At 52.9% G+C, this 21,724-nt stretch overlaps 3 protein-coding genes across 5 annotated transcripts in view; 2 read left to right on the top strand and 1 right to left on the bottom strand.

Moving 5' to 3' along the window:
* Positions 1–2,753: 2,753 nt before the first annotated feature.
* The window catches only part of LOC136515068 (uncharacterized), a 32,677-nt gene continuing 13,706 nt past the window's right edge, over positions 2,754–21,724 (bottom strand). Inside the window, exons 12-22 of one of the 3 annotated variants that reach the window (XM_066508752.1) lie at positions 13,867–13,960; positions 13,310–13,418; positions 12,412–12,683; positions 12,197–12,324; positions 11,849–12,083; positions 11,413–11,601; positions 11,055–11,338; positions 10,797–10,974; positions 10,452–10,694; positions 3,495–3,577; positions 2,754–3,399 (exon numbers count right to left, since the gene is read on the bottom strand). In XM_066508752.1, the coding sequence (XP_066364849.1) occupies positions 3,255–3,399; positions 3,495–3,577; positions 10,452–10,694; positions 10,797–10,974; positions 11,055–11,338; positions 11,413–11,601; positions 11,849–12,083; positions 12,197–12,324; positions 12,412–12,683; positions 13,310–13,418; positions 13,867–13,960 (1,960 nt within the window). In that variant the 3' untranslated portion in view covers positions 2,754–3,254. Of the gene's footprint in view, positions 3,400–3,494; positions 3,578–10,451; positions 10,695–10,796; positions 10,975–11,054; positions 11,339–11,412; positions 11,602–11,848; positions 12,084–12,196; positions 12,325–12,411; positions 12,684–13,309; positions 13,419–13,866; positions 13,961–21,724 lie in introns of those variants that run through there. The other 2 variants (XM_066508753.1, XM_066508754.1) reach the window with 2 other exon arrangements.
* Positions 15,295–17,486, top strand: LOC136518218 (uncharacterized). Its single transcript, XM_066511866.1, has 2 exons — positions 15,295–16,099; positions 17,013–17,486. The coding sequence occupies exons 1-2, from the start codon at positions 15,296–15,298 to the stop codon at positions 17,484–17,486; spliced, it is 1,278 nt and encodes a 425-aa protein (XP_066367963.1). The 5' UTR covers position 15,295.
* On the top strand, positions 20,713–21,543 carry LOC136518217 (uncharacterized). Its single transcript, XM_066511865.1, has one exon. It carries the CDS (start codon positions 20,713–20,715, stop codon positions 21,541–21,543), a length of 831 nt encoding a protein of 276 aa, XP_066367962.1.

Genomic DNA, 21,724 nt, shown 5'->3' with positions numbered 1-21,724 from the left:
GAGAAGGAAGACGACGACGAAGAAAGGAAGCAGGACAAAATTGGGGGGCTCGTCCCTCACTTTTTCAGGTTGTTCCGTTGGCTCGTTGTTTTCCTCAAACGCAGGACAGGACAACTCCAAACGACGCTGGAATCCGAAAACTAGTTGGCCCGCAGCCGGCTCCTCCTTCGGCGAGAGCAACAGGAGAGACGACGCATCGTCCGCTTGCGTTGCGCCACAGTGCCGGCCACCTCCTTTCGCCACTTTCTTTATTTATTCGGGGTTCTTGGCATCTGCTTTGCTTGCCCTCTCCCGTCACCTTCTCGCTGATTCCACAAACGGCTCTTACCCGGCAACACATAATAACATGCAAAGCGAAGTCCCCCTGCTAATCTCCTCCCTCCACGGCACGGCGGCGAGACGTCGCCGTCGCCGTCGACTTCGCGTTTAATTCCGCACGCCAGTGGAACGGTGGGATTCATGGCGAGGAGGAGACGAACGCGTGAAGGCTGGTGGCCGCTGGGATGATTCACGGTTGGGGTTCCACGCCACGCGATCCCGTCCGCCCGCCAGACACTGGGTGGGTTGTGAGCGCGAACGCGTGTTTTGCTTTGTTTGAGCGGACCGGCGATTGCCGGTCGATCGCTCCACGTGTTCGCATGGTGAAAAGAGCTAATGCGCTTTATTTAGAGGCGTAAGCACGCTCTGCGTGTTAGACAGAATAATAGACACGTCCACGGATATAATTCAGCAGTTGGAACTAACCTGCCTATCATGATTCATGTTGTAGGCAGTTATAGCACAAACTTAAGGGGTAGGCACTTATATTAACTCCAGGACCCCTAATTCGTTCAGAACTAAATTGTGGCCTCAAAACCCCTCCAGTCCTCGTCATGGTGATCTCATCCAAGACCCTAAAATAACTGTTTCAGGTGGTTACTCCTTCCGCGTGCGACTTCTTTCCGGTCTGCTCAAACGCCGCCTCGCCTATCCATTTGTGCCGCCTTCCTCATCCACTCGAGCGCGTGTCGCCCTTCCCTGTCCGTCAACGCGTCCTTCCTTAGTTCGGTAGCCTCCCAGTGTTGAGCCCCTCCCCTGCGCGACAGGCATATCTCGGAGGCACGGGCGGGCTCCCAGCCTGGCCCACATCCCCGCCGGAGCCTCCCCAGCCCTCCTCACTGGAGGCCCTTCCAGGCCGCGGCTCTCCCAGTTGGAGCCCCCGGCCGCACCCCTCCTCGCCGGAGTCCCTTCCCCGGTCATGCCCGTCACTGTCAAAGCCCTTCCCGTCTGCCAAGAATAGCATGGTCGTGATAGGAAAGAGGATGCAAGTGGGTCATATGTGCCATTCTCTTGTTAGAATGAATCTGAGGACCTTGTTTGGAGGGCTCTTCCTAGAATGCAGTCCACAAAACAGGACTCTTAAAAGTAGGAAAACCCTCAAATAAATCATTCTCTTGTTAGATTGAATTTGAGAACCTTGTTTGAGGGTTCTTCCTAGAGTGTAGTCCTGAAAACAGGACTCTCAAAAGTAGAGAAGCCCTCAAATAAAAACCAATCCTGTATTGAGGGCTATTGATGGAGTTGTTATATAGCACAAAGAACCTCATTCTGAATATAGTGATGCACCCATAATTTTGATAAAAATAACTCTACTTCTCATATTTATAAATTAACTATTAGTTTGTGTGTAATGAGACAGAAGCAACTCATCACATATCATAAACAAATAAAAAAGAGCTGAGGACTAGCAAGATGATGGACTAACACGTTCTTCAAACCAAACGCAAAAATAGTGAGTAAGCATCTCTAAGAGACTTGATCCATCCTAAATGCTAGGGATAGAGATTATGGTAAAAAAACTACCCTCCAACAGCTTTTCTAAATGGTCATCCAAATATAGTCATCTTCTATTCCGAATTTTTCGCTAGCAAAAATAGAAGACGAGAATAACTCTAAATTGCGCATGAGATACAGAAAAACTGTTTGAGAGTGAAAATATATAAAAAGCGATTTTTACGCAAATGGCTCTCCAAATAATGATTTAAAGAGTGAGATTTAAAAAAGACTCTTGATGCTCTAATAGTGTATCGTGATTAAATCTAGATTTGTCCCGCAGTTCAATTGGATAGATCATACCAAACTGCAACCTTCAACAACATACACGCCCATTGCCCCAAAACAAAAATACACAAACTTAGACAAATACTGAAAAAATTAAGCATTGTGAACGCCTGCATGACAACCAACAAAAAAAAAATCAATCCTCAACAAAAACAAGCCAACCAAGTACCTGATCCATATATACAAAAAAAATAAATAAAGCAGAAACAAATCTTTCCCAAAAATTCTAACAATACAACAACTGCATGCGAAAAACTGGTTTTTATACATAACTAAAAACTAACATGAGACTTAAAATATATAAAAAAACTATTTTTATTATCAGACCTGAATCACTGAAACTGGGATTGGACATCTGGTCTTAAAAACTCCATCTTGTTAACTTGATGATGCCTAAATGAGAAATATTATTTCTTAAAGAATGGCCCAATTTCTTCAAAATGTAATAAAATATTTAATCTTAAACCCCAATTTAACATAATTCAAACATTACCTGCTTATTCAAAACCCCTACTAGGGGGTAACAGTAAAGTTCACAGGCCAAAAATATCCTTGCTGTCCAAATTACTATATCGTGGGCTCTTAGTAGCACAATGAATTTCGACTTGCCATAGAAATTTTTAAGCAAGAACTATAACAAAACAGAAGCAGGATCATCACGGCAACATATGGCAACTAGATCTTGAATAAACATCAGCACGTTAACATTTGTCTTAATCAACCTTAACAGGAAAAAGAGGCCTCTATTTGATGCCTCGCCCCTTTTCCAGCTCAACATCAGTGCAAAAGACAGAACACTTTAAACCAAAAAAAAAGTATATATGTTTCCCACCAGCTCTTGGAGATTAGCTTAGGTTATCTATAATTCTATGGTGTCTAAATCCTAAACCCTACAATGAATGGATCAACTAAACCCGTTTCCTATGTACAAGGAAAACAAAGTTGGGTGAGTGACTGGACAAAAGGTTAACCATGCACTGTAAGTCATTAAGTCTATATAGGCAGGCAACTATCAGCATTCTACTTTGTACATGCTTCCCTTGACTGGGCGAACAAAGAACCAACTAACTCCCTAGCCTTCCTTTTATCAACTCCCAAAAAACTTGAGTTGCATTAAGCTCTCCTCATGAGCACTCCTGTTATCCGGAATGCTTTCACTGCCAAAATATTGTTGGGTCATTGCTATAAACTGCGCGATCCTGGATCTCCAAGATAGATACATGCCAATCAACAAGCCTTGCTTGAATGCATTTGCATAGCACAAGTCCTGTAGGGAATAGCCACCAGCTGGTTTCCTCCCTGCCAAGAGTTCCGAGGTTAAGGTTCCTAGGTAAAAGATATGGCAGACCAATGGCAATATGGCATTCAGGTACAGGGAGGAAATAAACACTTACCCGCCAAAATTCCATGGCTGCATGCTTGGATGTTTTTTGTTTGATGACTTATAATGCAGAAATCCACATACAGAAGCCACAACCTGCGAGTGATAGCACTTGTAGGTAAAAACCATAAAACATTATTCCTATTTTTCTTTAGAAAAAAGGAATATAACATTCCACCTCCAACAATCACAAGTAAATGTGTGCAGCCAATTACAACAGATTTGTAGTACTTAGATTACACTCCACCAAACATGGTACAAAACACGGAACAAATAAAAGAGACTAAGTCCCCATCCTATTCCTTCTTCAATACACAACTTGCTGAAGAGCTTCAACCTCATTGCCTCCATCCAGCGACTGTATTCCTCCAGTGAAAACAGCAGCACTCAGAGCATCACATCGATACTTGATAGGAAAGAACTCCATCAAATACTTCGACATTCTCAACCGAGTTGTCATCTCGCCACTGGCCAAAACCTATAACCTCCCTCAGACCTCCAAACACCGTCTAGCGGATCAAGAAACAAGGAAAGATACATTGCTGAAAGCCGTCGATGAAAGCATCAAGACGAGTACACACCTACAACAGGCCATCCCAAGCTACCAAGAGAGATAGGAAGACTACATCCTGTACAGAAACATAACAAAGGAGCAGTGGCAAAGCCACACGGCAAGCATTGGAAGTGCCTAGCGACGCCTTCACGAAGGTAACGATGTCAAAGACACCGACAATGCTAGCCGACAATGGAAAGGTTTTCACCAGCAATCACCAACCGGATGTGTAGAAGAGGTACAAAGAGGATGCCTCCAAGGAGAATGTGGCGTCCTAAGACGTCGCCGTCTGAGCTTTCACCCTGATCTCACAGAACCCACCCACCCAGGTTGCCCATCTGAAGTCCAGACGCTAGTGACATGGGCTTTCCCTGCCACTACGCCCACCACGTGTGTCCTCGCTGCGTTCTCCGCACCAGTCAGGAGACCACCGCCGACCACAACTAGGAGACGGAGATAGGGAGTGGAGAAGCGACCGGAGGAGACGACTGTGCCAAGTGGCGTCCAGCGCTAGTGCCACCCCAGCAGAATCCATGACCTGGGCCACCGCCCTTGGGTCCACCAACACAGACGGCACTGCAGGGGCTATGTCAGCCTCCCCTCCAGCCATCGTGCCCGCAGCATTCACGGCCTGGAAACCACAGCAGCAACCCCCAAGCCAATCTACGAGGAACAGCACCGGAACCAGGGTTAGACACCAGATCCGGTCAAGGAGGCACCAGATCTGGCCACCACCGAGCCAGATGGGCTGGAAGGCTGCCACCAAACTCCACCGTTGCCATGGTTGCCGTCGAGCTTTATGGGAGGAAACAGATGGGAAGAGGGAAAAGGGCCCCGCAGCTGCCGTCCTTGCGGCCGCACAGGCTTCCGGCCGCGTGCTCAAGCGACGGCAAGGCAGGTGGAGTAGGGGAGGGGTGGCCACAGAGGCAAGTACATAACACGTTCCTGTAGCTACAGTGAAGAAAATCAGTAGTCACCCTTCATGTGAAACTGTATAGCATATGCATGCAAAGTACATAAAAACAGTATGCAAATGGGAAATCAGGATTCAGGAGAAGTTCAAAACAAAACCAGCCAGCTCACACTTCTGACAGCTATAAGTCTTGTCCTTAACTACTTAGGATAATTATCTAGAGTAGTTGGTGGCTGTGTCAGCCCTTATCTTTATCCCTAGCATCTACTTTAGCATCTCTAGAATATGATGTAGTTTTCTTAAGGCTCAAGCAAGCAATCCTATATGTATCCCCAACCTGCCATAGTTGTGGCATGGCTAATGAAATATGAAATTCAGCCCCAAACCTGTTTTTTGGTTCTAACAAATGGTATCTAGAGCCTAAGTTCATCAGGGTTCTACCCTTACCTCATCCCAATCCGTCGCCATGTCTCTCCACTACTCATCCTCTTCCTCCAACCGTTCCACCACCTCCAGCATACGTGCTGCAGCAGCCAGGCGCGAGGAGGCGGCGGCCGAGCGTGCAGCAGCAGCGGAGTGGGCGGCTCGCATCGCACAGGCCGAGCTTGCTGCGGCGCGTGCGGCTGAAGCCGCCCACCAGGCAGCAGCAGAGGCGCGGGAGGCTGCAGCAGCAGCGGCTGCACTCCGTGCAGAGGTGGACGCGGGCGAGCAGGACTACGGCGCCCGGGCGGGTCCGTCAGATGCAGGAGCGGCTGTGGCTCTACGCCGCAGAGCGGACGCCGAGCGGGCCTGGCCCGACGTGGGCGGCCTGGGCAGACGCGGTGGACGTGAGCCTGGCGACCGCGACGGCTTCGACAACCGACGCGGGCCGCTTCGACGGACGACGCCGCGACTTCGACCGGGACGAGCGGGCGGCACGCGACGCCAATGCCTAGCTGGAGCGGGAGGAGAGGCGCGAGGTGCGGGACCTGGGCAGACGAGACGCTGGCATGTGGAGCCCTCACAAGCAGCGCGCCTCCCCTTCCCCGGACCGGCGCCGTGACCGGCCCGGCTCCCCTCGTGCAGACCGTCGTCAAGGACGCCGGCAGCGGATGGCCCATGCTCACCAAGACCAACTACGCCAAGTGGTCCATGGTGATGAAGGTGAAGATGCAGGTGCGGCGCATGTGGGATGCGGTACGGTACGGCGACGCCGACTTCGACGAGGATCGACGGGCACTGGAGGCGCTTCTTGCTGCTGTTCCGACGGAGATGCGCTCCTCCCTCGCGAACAAGCGGACCGCCAAGGACGCCTAGGACGCCATCGCCGCGGCACGCATTGGCAGCGCCTGTGCCCGCAGGTCCACGCTTCAGAAGCTGCGTCAGGAGTGGGAGAACCTGACTTTCAAGCCGGGTGAGGACATCGACGACTTCGCTCTCCGCCTCAACACTCTGATGCAGCAGTTGGCGCGGTACGGCGACAACGACATCGACAAGGAGAGAGCTGTCGAGAAGTTCCTCCGCGTCGTCCCCAAGAAGTACTCGCAGGTCGCCATCGCGATCGAGATGTTGCTGGACTTCTCCGAGCTGTCAATCGAGGAGGTGACGGGTCGCCTCAAGGCCGTCGACAACCGTGAGCAGCTACCTCCCTCGGAGCCGATCACCATCGGTGGCAAGCTTCTTTTCACCAAGGGGCAGTGGCTTGCCAGCCAGCGGGAGCGGAAGAAGGGGGAGGCCTCGGGTTCGTCGAGCAGCCGCAAGTGTCGCCGCACAAGCAGGATAAGGCGCGTGGTGGCGCTCCTAGCGGCGCCGACGGCGAGCGCAAGGCTACCCGCGACGACACCTGCAACAATTGCGGGAGGACCGGCCACTGGGCCAAGGACTGCCAGCAAGCGAAGCGCGGCGGTCAGGCACACGTCGCGCAAGCGCAGGAGGGTGACAAGCCGGCTCTGTTCTTCGTACACAGGAGCATCGAGCCACACTCCTCTGCCGCGCCGGCCGCCGCCGCGCTCCACCTCGACAAGCCGCGGGCTCACGTCTTCCTCGGCAACGGGTCCGGCGTCGACAAGATCGACGGGTGGTACCTCGACACCGGCGCCACCCACCACATGACCGGGCGGCGGGAGTTCTTCGAGCTCGACTTTGGCGTTCGAGGCTCCGTCAAGTTCGGGGACACCTCTGCCGTGGAGATCAAGGGCATCGGCTCCGTCGTCTTCACCGCCAAGACCGACGAGCACCGACTGCTCACCGGTGTCTACATCCCCGCGCTGAGGAACTCCATCATCAGCCTGGGACAGCTGAATGAGAACGGCTCGCGCGTGGAGATCAAGCACGGGGTCTTGCGTATCTGGGATCGCCATCGTCGCCTTCTCGTCAAGGTGAACAGAGGCCCCAACCGCCTTTACGTCCTCCACGTGTAGGTGGCGTAGCCCGTGTGTCTTGCAGCCCGTCGCGACGACGACTCCTGGCAGTGGCACGAGCGCTTTGGGCACCTCAAACTTCGAGGCCCTGAAGCAGCTCGGCAACAAGGAGATGGTGCAGGGCATGCTGTGAGTCGAGCACGTGGAGCAGTTCTGCGACACCTGCGTCCTCACCAAGCAGTGGCGGCTCCCCTTCCCCCGCCAGGCGAGCTTCCGCGCCAAGGAGAAGCTGGAGCTCGTGCACGGTGACCTCTGCGGCCCCGTGACACCTGGAGGCTGGCGCTTCTTCCTGCTCCTCATCGACGACGTGTCTCGCTACATGTGGGCGGTCCTGCTCGACACCAAGGCGGCGGCTACAGACGCCATCAAGCGCCATCAAGCTGCTGCGGAGGAGTGCGGCCGCAAGCTTCGGGTGCTACGCACCGACGACGGCGGCAAGTTCATGGTGGCTGAGTTCGTGGCGTACTGCGCCGACGAGGGGATCCAGCGCCACTTCTCCGCGCCGTACACCCCGCAGCAGAATGGCGTCGTTGAGCGCCGTAACCAGACGGTGGTGGCCACCGCCCGCGCCCTCCTCAAGCAGAGAGGGATGCCGGCCATCTACTGGGGGAGGCAGTGATGGCTGCCGTCCATCTCCTCAACCGCTCACCCACCAAGGCCCTTGACAGCAAAACACCGTACGAGGCCTGGCACGGGCGTAAGCCATTGGTGAGCCACCTCCACGTCTTCGGCTGCCTCGCCTTCGCCAAGGAGCTCAACAACGTCGGCAAGCTCGACGATCGAAGCACGCCAGAGGTCTTCATCGGCTACGCGGAGGGCGTCAAGGCCTACCGCATCCTCGACCCTACAACATAGCGCGTCTACATCTCCCGGGACGTCGTGTTCATCATCGATGCCTACCACAACGACAAGCCTCTGCGCTACCGCACCTTGGACAACATCTTCGGTGATCAGCCCATTCCTGGACTGGCGGTGCACGACTTCGAGGTGAAGCTGCACCTGGCGCACGAGGACGGCGAGCCCCGCTCCTTCGCTGAGGCAGAGGGAGACGCGGCATGGCGCGCCGCGATGCAGCAGGAGATGGACGCGGTTGAGGGGAACCGGACGTGGGAGCTGGCGGATCTTCCTGCCGGCCACCGCGCCATCACCCTTAAGTGGGTCTACAAGTCAAGAAGGATGAGGCCGGGGTGGTGATCAAGCACAAGGCGCGTCTGGTGGCGCGCGGGTTCGTCCAGCAGGAGGGAGTCGACTTCGACGACGCCTTCGCGCCCGTTGCGTGGATAGAGTCCGTCCGTCTCCTCGCACTAGCGGCCCAAGAGGGTTGGCGTGTGCATCACATGGACGTCAAGTCCGCCTTCCTCAACGGTGACCTGAAGGAGGAGGTCTACGTCCACCAGCCATCGGGATTCGTCATCCCCGGTAAGGAGGACAAGGTTCTTCGCCTACGCAAGGCCCTCTACGGCTTGCGGCAGGCACCCCGAGCTTGGAACACCAAGCTAGACTCCACTCTCAAGCAAATGGGGTTCCAGCAAAGTCCTCACGAGGCTACAGTCTACCGGCGGGGCAAGGGAGGCAATGCCCTATTGGTAGGCGTCTACGTCGACGATTTGGTGATCACCGGCACCAAGGAGGCCGAGGTGGAGTCATTCAAGGAGGAGATGAAGGCGACCTTCCAGATGAGCGACTTGGGCCTTCTCTCCTTCTACCTAGGGATCGAGGTCCACTAGGACAGCTCCGGCATCTCCCTTCGCCAGACCATCTATGCCAAGCGCATCGTCGAGTTGGGCGGGCTCACTGGCTGCAATCCAGCACACACTCCCATGGAGGAGAGGCTGAAGCTGAGCCGCGACAGCACGGCAAAGGAGGTCGACGCCACACGGTACCGGCACATTGTGGGCAGCCTTCGCTACCTCGTCCACACATGGCCAGATCTGACGTTCGCCGTTGGCTACGTCAGTCGGTTCATGCAGCGACCGACGACGGAGCACGAGCAGGCCGTCAAGAGGATCCTCCGCTACGTCGCGAGCACTTCCGACTACGGCTTGCACTACCCGAGGTGTCCCGGTGCGGAGCACTTCATCGGGTACAGCGACAGCGACCTTGCTGGCGACATCGACACAAGCAAGAGCACCAGCGAGACGCTATTCTTCCTCGGCAAGTGTCTAATCAGCTGGCAGTCAGTCAAGCAGCAAGTGGTGGCTCTGTCCAGTTGCGAGGCGAAGTATATCGCTGCCACAACCGCTTCGACTCAAGCTCTCTGGTTGGTTCGGCTGCTAGGCGATCTCCTGGGCACAGACGCAGAAGCAGTGGAGCTCAGGGTGGACAGCAAGTCCGCCTTGGCCTTGGCGAAGAACCCCGTCTTCCATGAGCGCAGGAAGCATATCCGAATCAAGTACCACTTCATTAGGAGCAGCTTGGATGAGGGGAGCATCAAGGCCGGCTACATCAACACCCAGGATCAGCTCGCCGACCTTCACACCAAGTCCCTTGGGCAGGTCAAGTTCCAGGAGCTTCGCGCCAGGATTGGGATGGTTCAAATTCCCCAGAAGGTGCCACACAAGACTTAGGGGGAGAATGACAGCTATAAGTCTTGTCCTTATCTACCTAGGATAACTATCTAGAGTAGTTGGTGACTGTGTCAGTCCTTATCTTTGTCCCTAGCATCTACTTTAGCATCTCTAGAATATGTTGTAGTTTTCTTAAGGCTCAAGCAAGCTTTCTTAAGGCTCAAGCAAACTATCCTATATGTATCCCCAACCTATCATAGTTGTGACATGGCTAATGAAATATGAAATTCAGCCCCAAACCTGTGTTTTGGTTCTAACAACTTCAACCTGACAAACCACTGGGGAAAAAAAGCACTACTGAGTTTTACATGATATAAATTTGTGGGTAGGAATAAGGTTCTCAGCGTTCAGGCTCTATATTTTGCTTATGCAAGTATGTGACGATGTTCATGCTAGAACTCCTAATGGCAATATGGATTCCCCAACAAATGCTCAAGAAGACAGCAATGATTAAACTCCCTATGATTCTGAACTTAGCAACCTAATGAGCTTGTTAGAGCGAAAGTCCAGGTATAGGCAAAGATGGATGAGTACTTACAACATTAACCAGTGATGTAATATTCCACAAGGCATAGACACGAGCAAGACCAGCTGACCGCCTCTGTCTATGACTAAAAAGAGCATTTATCCCAGCGGGAAATGGTGCTAGTATCCCAAGAGGAAGAATGAACAAGACTAACAAAACATCAACCATAGAATATGAATATAGTTGGAGGAAAGTAAGCAAGACTAAGCTGAAATCTGCAAGAAGCAGTATTGAGATGACTAAGCCCACGAGGTCCTGCAGTTGAAAGCAAAAGAACCATGGTGAGTTCAAAATGTAGCAAATCCCGCTATGCGCACACTGCGGCTATGTTACTATAGTTGTGAAAATGATAGTCACCTGATGTCCAACTGGTTTTGTATTGTGCAAGATAAGAGAGAGAGGGTAAAACAAATTTCTCCTGTCATTAAGCATCCTTAGATTGTGAACATTGAGAATGGTGCCAGTTATCCTTTTACGCAGAGCATCATTGGTCCTTGAGTGGCCCAGTTGAGAGTCAGCATAAGTGTTTTGGTTTCTGTTAGAGGAAGTGATTAGAGAGATATGACGATCAGAGGGGCAGAATACAAATGCCCAGGCAAGCAAGAAATGACTCACACTGAATGTTGATCGGTTTTAATTGTAGAGCCATCTTGAAGTTCAGCGGTCACCGCTTCCCCCACAGCATGAAGAACAAGACCAAACTGACAGTAACCTAATGCTGTAGCTTGGAACCATGCAAGGTCAACACGCACACGGTACGTGTTCAATGCAGGATTTGCATGACTTTCAAGCCATTTGAACACAGGAAGAAATGATGTGTTTAGATTTCCATGACGAACCAAACGCAACTGGGCATTCAATCCAGCTACAAGACGATGCCATATTGATGATGGCACAGCCTATAAAAGAGAGGTGAGAGAATAATTGGTTTAATTCAGCAATTCAGTACAATCTGAAATGTTTCAGAATCAACCTGACTTTTAAGAGTTGTGACCACTCTGTCGCTATGAAGTGAAAATGGAGCCATATAACTTCCATCGCCTCCAAAGATCAGGAACATTGGAAACCTTTGATGCAGCCGAGGGGGAAGATCAGTCCTTTTCTCATCCCCACCAAGGAAGAAATCTAGATAACCCAGCATTAAATCTGGAGTAGCAGCTACCTATCAATTTGAAAACAAGAAATCATCAATCCATAATATGACGAGACAATCACATGTATAACAATTGGCAAGCCTAATGCAACCTATGCTTTCCGATACGACTAAAGTTGCAGGTAATGCGCAGCCACGTACGGTTGTCTTGCATGCTCAAGGATACTACTTACCGATTTTGCCCCAGATAATCCAACCATGAAACTGAAAGATCAGAAAAGAGCTGCAAATAAAGCAGAAAACAAAAGATACATACCTTCAGCCCCTCATAAAGTGCACGCGAACGGCAGGACCGTAAGCATGAATGATCATATTCAGAACGAACAAATTCACGGAGTTTTTGTAATTTCTTTCTCCTACGCCACTGTTGCCACGACCATGCCAGGGGATATGAAAGTATACATAGGATGCTATAAACTGACCCTTCCCACCACTGATAGACTGCAAGAGCATTGATCTCATCAACAAATTTGTTAAATGCATCCTCATACCTGAAAAAGGAAAGAGCCAGGAGGACATTCAACGGCTAGGAAAATTTTGGATACAAGAAGAAATTAGTAAATAATTGAAATACAAACAACAAACAAAGTATGGGAGTACATACACAATCTCTGAAATCTGCTCTGGCGGGGTGTGTGGGAGATGCCAAGGTTCACTGAAGGTGTTTGGGCCCATGAAATACATCCTGTGCACATGACAGTGAGATTCTTCTGCCCTGTTAGTTTCCAATACCTGCCACATTAGCAGAAATTTCAGTAACATTAGAAATAATCATACGACAGCTTATTAAGGGAATCAGCACAACAGAATGGATTTCACCTCGTTCAGTGATTCAATGAAGGGAAAAGAGTGATCAATTTGGGAGCTGTGCTGAGTTGGTGCTGGCCCAGGCAACTCATCAGTACCAACAAACTTCATCCGAGCAATACTCAAAACAAGAGCTAATAAAACGAGAAGGCCAGAAAGAAGCAGACCAAACAACCAAGGTCCACCAAACGTGTATATCAGCTCTTCAAGGGCAGTAAAACAGTGAGGCATGCGATATCTATCAGACACACATTTGTATGGGCATGGGGTTTCAGCAACACCACCTGTCAAAAAAACATAATATTAAGTTTATAACATCAGGCGAACTGACAAACATTGCATAGTTAGCAAAAACTTTCAGAAACAGAAAAAATCGAATGGAGTTAAATAATAAAAAAGAAAACAGAAGTAACCCACATGAAAGAACAAAAAAATACACATGTGTGACCCAGACTAATGCCACTACTACTTCCGATTCCAAATGTAATTGTTTTAGCCTTTTTCAACTTTTCTCCAAATGAAGGTCAGTTTAGATCATGTGTCTTTTACCTCTTCTTCCTTCCTTGCCCTACTTATAATGCTACCATTCTCACAAATGAAGTCACCTTTCCAAATACATAATAAATGACGGGAACTAAAGTCATTTTATCCGCTTCCTTAATTCTTGTTGACAAGTCTAAAATGACCAACATTTGGATCGGAGGTAGTACATTCTAATATCACTTAAGAAAGGTGGACGACACCATTCAAACGTTTCTTTGTAGACACACCTATTAGACAAAGAAGTGCATAAAAAAATCCTGTTGAGAACAGACTCCAGAAGCATATTGTTCTGGTCTGCTAATGCATGGGGTTGATCTGCAGTTTAATTAATATTTGTCACATAAGACGGGAACACAACAAGAACTACCTCGGACGCTTATATATACAGCACGGCGAGGTAGCTCATTTGGAGGGCATGGTGAGCACATTGACTTAGATGATCCAGTAACATTCTTGTATGTTCCTGAAGGACATTCCTGCGTTTAGCCACAGAAAGCATTGCAACATTGTAAGCACTGTACAAGTAGCAATAGCCAGTCAAACTAAAATCTAGAGGCATGCTTTAAGGTTTTTTCTAGGTTGATAAGTGTATGTTTATGTTTGTGCCATGTGATTGTACAAATAGACAGTAAACTACAATAACAAGGCCTTTTAGTCAACAAGACCATTTGGGGTAGAGATGAAACCCAACAAGAGTCACAAAGGGACAGTAAAAACAAAGAGAGGTACTACTAATAATAATAACACTAACCTATTAAGCTACCAAATAGGTTGCTGCTGGCCATTCCAAAAGTTAGCTACTACATTAAATTGCGTCCTCAATACACAACAAAATTAAAACAGGAACCAATCTTCTGAATGTAACACATTATGTGATGTGGCCCAAAAGAGTTAAGGCAGCACATCTGATGTCTCATAAGTTACCTTGCAAAATGTTCCATAAAGACCTTTTGGGCAATCCTTTCCTGTGATGGTTCCATTCTCACCAGAGAAACCTTGCCCTTCACTGACTCCTCCTCTGTAGCAGAAACAAATGTGGTTAGCTCAGCGATTTTAGCAATCTCCTACGCATTAACACCCCACCCCCACCCCCAAAAGAATAAGGTTTGAAAGCACTCAATGCATATTGCATCATCCAACAACAAATACGATAAAAGTACAGGTTCAGGTTCAAAAAGCTTGACCATCGGGAGAAGACATCTCCCTGGCTGTCTTAACATAGGGGAGAACCAAATCCTTTAGGAAGGTACTCACATGACCTACAAGCACCCCAGTTCAAGCCTGAGCAGGCAGCCTCTCAACTGGAGTTAATGAAAGCAGAGACTCAAAAAGTTCATAGAACCCAGATGTCCAAAATAGAAATGATAAAAAGGCAAATACTAAAATGTGGAAGGGGTGAAAAAGGCAGTAACGAGACCATGACTCCCGACCCCTCTCCCTCCCCCACCGTCTCGCCTCCCTCCACCAGCCCCCCGCCGGAGTTCACCCACAACCTGCCGGCCACCCCAACGGCGCCTGTGCCTCCTTCCCTCTCGGGGACGGTGGTCTCCTCCCCTGTTTCCTCCCCAGCGGCGCCGTTCCTTTCGTGCGGGCGCTCCAAACTAGAGCGCTGGTGCGCTGATAGCCCAACCTCCTCCAGTTCTGGCAGCTCTCGGCCCTCCTTCCGCGACATAGTGGCTTCTTTTTCTTCGGGCGCGTCTTGTGCGGCAACTTCGGCTCCGGGTGAAGGAGGGCTTGTTCTGGCGGGCATGGATGCTCCATCGGCGGGGCCTGTGGTGGCTGCTGCACCCCCACCGGAGTCTTCCTGGGCTCCTAGGATTACGCTCCACCAGCGGGACGTTCCTGGGCGGAGGGGCGCATCCTTCTCGACTGGCGCGGTGCGTCCTGTTCAGGGGGGTGGCAGAAGGCTGAGTCTCACGGTACTCGGCGTCGGCGTCGGCGCGCGACCCATCCTCCACGCCGTCTAGTCCAGGCGAACCTCGTTGGCAAATGTTTCAACTGTTTCTCGCCATCCCACACGTCTGCTCTCTGTCGCACGACTTGCTGTTTCCGCTGCCGGTCTCTAGGGCATCGCTCCTTCGAGTGCCCTAGGGTGTTCAGCGGAGGGAGCGCTAATCCCCGTGTCTCCGTGTAGCAACGGATTTCGCCGGCCCACGGGGCTACTAGTACTGCCACCCCACAACAGCCTTCTCCGGCGGGTGTTGCTGGTGACGCTGGTGCGACGCAGAACATGTATCGTCAACCTGCTACTGGTCGCGTCTCCGTGTGGCGACAGATTTCCCTGGCCCACGAAGCTACCAGTGCTGCCTCTCCGCAACGGCCTTCTCTGGCGGAATTGGCTGGTGACGCTGGCATGACGCAAGGCCCTTTGGAGGTGCATGCCCAGGATCATGGTGCGCGGGCGCGGCAGTCGCGTCGTCGACGACGTCCGCGATTCCGGAAGTGTCCCGTGCAGGATCAGCCTGACTCCTCTCTGGCTGCTGGCCCGGTGCCGGGTGCTGCCTCCTCGGAGATGTCTGCTGATGCTTTGAGGCCTCCCCCATGCATCATTGACTGGAGCGATCAGGTGGCTAGAGCTAAAGAAGACCTTGCAAGAGCGGTAACGGTGAATGTGATCAGCGATGATCTGCTGGCCGCAGTGGAGTTGGTGGCAGCGGTGATTGCAGCCAGAATTGATGGTGACGCCACCTCACTAGTACTTCGTAAGGCTTCGTCCTCAAGTTACCTGTTGGTTCTCCCCGAATTGGCCTTGGTTGATCGTCTGGTTGGGTTGAGGCAGCCAGTCAGTTCGTCTGGATTCAACTTCAGCCTCCTGTGTAAGCGTTGGAGCCGTCTGACTGGTGCCCAGGGTCGTGTCCTGTCGTTCCTGATCGACGTCGAGCTTCGTGGCATTCCAAACCACGTTTGGGAAACCTCTACTGTGGATCGTCTCTTGAGTCCGCACGCGTGGGTTCAGCAGGTGCATCCTGATACTCTTGGACTCGTGGATCTTTCATGTTTCCGATGCTTAGCCTGGAGTACAGACCTGTCTGCGCTCCCCTCTTCTAGGGAGCTCTGGGTGGTTGAGCCACCAACGGTCGTCGTTGAAGATCCTCCTGTCAAAAGGGTTCTGGCCTACCCTATTGAGCTACAGTATTCCGATGTTCACCGCCCTGAGGTTTTGGTGCCAAGCCCTCCTCCCACTGATGGAGGGGATGATGATGATAATGATCTTGCAAGGCGTCGGCGTCGCGTCCGTCCTCCCTCGCTGCCGCCCAGCTCGGGACCGGCGGATCGTGATGCTTCGTGTCATGGCGGTTCACGGCTGGGATCGATCATGAAGCAGGTGGAATCCTCTGTTCGGGGGAGATCTCATGTGGCCCACTCTCAGGCAGCGTGCTCTCAGTCGTTGGCCGCGGGTTCCAAAGAGGTCCAGGTGCGTGACATTCCAGGCGACGGTTGTTCTGCCCTCAATGCTGAGACGCGCAGTCCCGAGAATGTCCCTGTGCTCGATGCGTCTGTTGCAACAAATGCAGTCGTTTCGGAAACCGCGATGTCGCGCGCATTCAGGAGACGTCCCCGTTCTGCTCGGTGGCCTCCCCATCTATTGTGTGGTTTGAAGTGCATGCTGGGCCTTTGCCTTTGGATGGCGTCCTCGTTTCTAGCCCGGCGGATGCGGCTTCTCTTGGGCTGGACTTGGGCCCTCGGCCTGTGATTGATTCCCAATTGGCGTGCACTGGATTGGGTGATGCTACGGTCTGGAGCTCCCCCGGCCGGCCGATGGTGCCGTGCTCTTCCTTGAGCCTCCCCGTTGGATTGGCAACGGTTGAAGCTTCTCCGGCCTCACCATGCTCACCTCAACGATCTCCCGCGTCCGTCTTCCCGGGGTTCTTCCCACCGGCGCCAAACCCCCCTCGCCAACATTTGGCGCGGGACCTGCCACTGCGTCGGCTTCTGATGGCCAGATTGGGGAGCCCTTGGGCTTAGAGGTGCCTGCTCCAACGGCTACGGGTGGGGATTCCGAGGGCTCGGAGGTGCCTGCTCCGCCCGGGCCTGTCCTGCCTCCCACTCAGACTCTCCAAGCACCGCAGGGTGAGGTATTCGTCTCGCCCCCGCTCTGGGTCTATTCCAGGCAACGACGCCGTGGTAGAACTCCCGCCCCGGCCACCGTGGACAGCTCCTCCCAGTGTCCGAGGGAGGGATCCCCATCACGGAAGCTTGAGAAGGTGCGCAAGCCAATGGATATGCTCGTCCCTCTGCCCGTGATCCAGAAGCGGCGAAAAAAGGCCCCTCCTTCAGGGTCTCTGCCGCGGCGTAGCCGGCGGGTCGCTGGCGCTGCCCCCTGCCCTCTAGGCCCGATGCTCTCGGAGGCTCAGAAGAGGGTGATGCGACAACTTGGCTTTGAAGAAAGGGAGATTATTCAGCCGAATGCTCAAGACAATTATAGTAAGCTATTCAGGCCATTCCTCTCTGACTCCCATGTTTGTGCTTTAGCTGCTATTTTTGGTTGGGATGTTGGAGAAGGTGAGCAGGTGCGGGCTGCGGATGTCCTTGCACTGATGTAAGGATTTGGTTCTTTGTCGGGGTCGTTTTATTTCTTGGGTCAGATGAATAAAGGGCGTGATGGATAAGTCTCATGTGTGTCTGGTCTTTGTGGGGCTGTGCCGCTCACATGGTCCTTGTGGCTGTTTTTCTGTTTTTAAGACAACATCTTAGACTAGCATTTTGGCATATGCTTGGCTGGCTAGCAGCCTATAAGTATGTAACCCCAACCCCTCAGGCTGGCATGACATTTGTGTGAGTTTGTGTGAGAAATAGACAAGAAAATTGCCCCAACTCCTAGTGTCATCCTCTCTCGATGAGAGTAAGAATTCTCCTACTACCAAGAGTGAGAATTCAGCGATTAACAACTGGTATCAGAGCCGTATTATCCTGTAGCCTGAGCATCTCCTGCTCATCTCCTCTCCTAGCCACACAACAGCCCTAGCTGCGAGCAGCAGCTCCGGCCGCTCCTGCTCACTCCTCCCCTGCGCAGACGAGCAGCAGCTCGTCTGAAGCAGCCCTCTCCCCACGCAGCAGCCCCCGCGGTAGCGTGCCATGTCCGCAGGGCAGTCTCAGCGCTCGGTCGCCTCAAGCACGCGGCGTCGCCGAACTTGCCGCGGCAGAAGAACGCGAGCGAGCGGCGGCAGAGACCACTGCAGCGGCGGCAAGGGCGTCGAGGCTGGCAGCGGCGGAGCTGGCAGCAGCCAGAGCGGAGGCGGAAGCAGCGGTGGCGGCGAATGCAGCGCATGCGGCGGCAGTGGAGGTCGAGGCTCTACGCAGCAGCATCGACAGCTCCATTTCCACTGACGACACTGCCGACGCGGACCTCGAGCTGCTAGAGAGGGAGGCAGCGCGAGCGCAGGCGGCGCAGCGGGCAGCCGCGCACGCCCACGAGCGTGGCGGTAGCCCAGACAGGCGCGGACACACCGGCGGCGCTCCTGGAGGAGGCGCGGATGGCGGTGGCGCTCCTGGGGCAGCCGCGCACGCCCACGAGCGCGGCGGCAGCCCAGACAGGCGCGGACGCGCTGGCGGCGCTCCTGGACGAGGCGCGCACGGCAACGGTGGCGGACGGGTCGATGGAGAGCGCGGCCTTCACAGGCAGCGTGGCTCTCTCCCCGGATCGGTACCGTGGTTACCACGGGCTCCAGGCTGTTGTCAGGGACGTCGGTCCCGGCAGTGGGTGGCCTACCCTCACCAAGACCAACTACGTCGAGTGGGCTGCGGTGACGACGGTAAAGCTCCAGGTGCGGCACATGTGGGAGGCAGTCCGGTACGGCGACGTCGACTACGGCCTAGATCGACGGGCGCTGGATGCTCTCATCGCTGCAGTCCCGCCCGAGATGCAGTTCATCGCGCGATCACCCTTAAGTGGGTGTACAAGCTGAAGAGGGATGAAGCCGGTGCCATCGTCAAGCACAAGGCTCGCTTGGTGGCACGAGGTTTCGTGCAGCAGGAGGGGGTCGACTTCGACGACGCCTTTGCTCCCGTGGCACGGATGGAGTCCGTGCGACTCCTTGCGCTAGCTGCCCTGGAGAGCTGGCGTGTTCATCACATGGACGTCAAGTCGGCGTTCCTTAACGGCGACTTGAAGGAGGTCTACGTGCACCAGCCGCCGGGATTTGCGATCCCCGGCAAGGAGGGCAAGGTACTCCGCCTGCGCAAGGCCCTCTATGACTCGCGGCGGGCACCGAGGGCGTGGAATGCCAAGTTGGATTCCACGCTAAAGGGGATGGGCTTCGAGCAAAGCCCGCACGAGGCGGCCATCTACCGACGGGGCAATGGAGGAAATGCCCTGCTGGTGGGTGTCTACGTCGACGACTTGGTGATCACCGGCACCAAGGATGCGGAGGTGGCAGCATTCAAGGAAGAGATGAAGGCCACCTTCCAGATGAGTGACCTGGGGCCTCTCTCCTTCTACCTGGGAATCGAGGTGCACCAGGATGACTCTGGGATCACGCTTCGACAGACCGCCTACGCCAAGCGCGTCGTTGAGCTAGCTGGGCTCACCGACTGCAACCCAGCTCTCACTCCGATAGAGGAGAGGCTGAAGCTGAGCCGCGACAGCACGACGGAGGAGGTAGACGCTACGCAGTATCGGCGTCTTGTGGGGAGCCTTCGCTACCTCGCCCACACACGGCCGGACTTGGCATTCTCCGTCGGCTACGTTAGTCGGTTCATGCAGCGACCGACGACGGAGCACCAGCAGGCTGTGAAGAGGATCATCCGCTACGTTGCGGGGACTCTCGACCACGGCCTCTACTACCCGAGGTGCCCTGGGGCGGCACACTTCGTCGGGTACAGCGACAGCGACCACGCCGGCGACATCGACACCAGCAAGAGCACGAGCGGGATCATCTTCTTCCTCGGCAAGTGCCTCGTTAGCTGGCAGTCGGTCAAGCAGCAGGTGGTGGCCCTGTCCAGCTGCGAGGCCGAGTACATAGCGGCCTCCACCGCTTCGACTCAGGCGTTCTGGCTCGCTCGACTGCTTGGTGATCTCCTCGGCAGAGACACTAGAGCGGTGGAGCTCAGGGTAGACAGCAAGTCCGCTCTGGCCCTGGCAAAGAACCCCGTGTTCGACGAACGCAGCAAGCACATCCGAGTGAGGCACCACTTCATCCGAGGCTGTTTGGAGGAAGGGAGCATCAAGGCGAGCTACATCAACACCAAGGACCAGCTTGCGGACCTGCTCACCAAGCCCCTTGGGAGGATCAAATTCCCTGAGCTCTGCTCCAGGACCGGGATGGTTCAACTCTTCCACAAGACGACACACAAGACTTAGGGGGAGAATGATGGATAAGTCTCATGCGTGGCTGGTCTTTGTGGGGCTGTGCTGCTTACATGGTCCTTGTGGCTGTTTTTCTGTTTTTAGGACAGCATCTTAAACTAGCATCTTGGCATATGCTTGGCTGGCTAGTAGCCTATAAGTATATAACCCCAACCCCTCAGGTTGGCATGGCATTTGTGTGAGTTTGTGTGAGAAATAGACAAGAAAATTGCCCCAACTCCTAGTGTCATCCTCTCTCGATGAGAGTAAAAATTCTCCTACTACCAAGAGTGAGAATTCAACGACTAACAGGGCGTACCCAGTGCAGAGAGCTCCCGATCTGTGCGGGGTCTGAGGAAGGGTGTCAGTGGCAAGCCTTACCCTCGCCTATGCAATGCGAGGAGACCACGACTCGAACCCAGGACCTTCTGGTCACAGGCGGTAAGACTCTACCGCTTGCACCAGGCCCGCCCTTCTTGGGTTAGATGAATCCTTCGTCTATTTTAATCTGGAACGTGCGAGGCCTGAATCAAAGGGATCGCCGGAATTTTGTCAGAGAGGTTATTTTGTCCAGCAACGCTGACATTGTCTGTTTGCAAGAAACTAAGGCTGCCAACATGTCCCAGTATTTGTTTCTCTCGGTCTTTGGGTCTGTGTATGATAACTTCATTGTGGTCCCAGCCAATGGGACTAGAGGAGGGGTTCTGATTGCTTGGAAAGGGTGTTCTTGCCAGGCAGTGGCTTCTAGGGTAGATACTTATTCTGCTTCTGTTCTGTTTTCGGAACAAGAAGGTCGCAATTGGTGGTTCACTGGTGTCTATGGGCCACAAGAAGATGATGAGAAGGTGATGTTTCTGCAAGAGCTAAGAAATATCAGTGCCCTGTGCAATGGAGCTTGGCTTCTAGGGGGAGATTTTAATTTAATTTATCAAGCTGCCGACAAGAACAATGCTAATTTGGATAGAGCAATGATGGGAATATTTCGGCGTTTTCTAGATGACATGGATCTCAAGGAGATCCCGCTCTTGGGCCGAAAATATACTTGGTCCAACGAGAGGAGATCGCCTACTCTGGTCAGGCTGGATCGAGCTTTCTGTTGTGGTGATTGGGGCAATATTTTTCCTGATGCTGTCCTGCAAAGCACAGCAGCTGGTGTATCGGATCATTGCCCTCTCATTCTGGGTTTGAAAGTGAGCACTAGCGGCAAGCGGCGATTCCATTTTGAGAGCTTCTGGACCAAAATCCCTGGTTTTCTCGATGATGTTAAACTGAATTGGGACTTAAAGGCTTTGTTGTTGTTGTGTTGTTGTTGTTAAACTGAATTGGGAGGCTCCGGTATAATCTAATTGTGCTGTAGAGCGCCTATTCATTAAACTACAGTGCCTCAGTAAGGGACTACAAAAATGGGAGCAGCAAAAAATAGGGAACATTAAAGCTCAGCTTGAGCTGGCCAGGGAGATTCTTCACCACATGGAAATAGAGAGATTCAAGGGCACT

Source organism: Miscanthus floridulus, chromosome 17 (assembly GCF_019320115.1).
Source record: "Miscanthus floridulus cultivar M001 chromosome 17, ASM1932011v1, whole genome shotgun sequence".
Classification (NCBI taxonomy): Eukaryota; Viridiplantae; Streptophyta; class Magnoliopsida; order Poales; family Poaceae; genus Miscanthus; species Miscanthus floridulus.
This window is presented reverse-complemented; position numbering and strand designations above follow the sequence as displayed.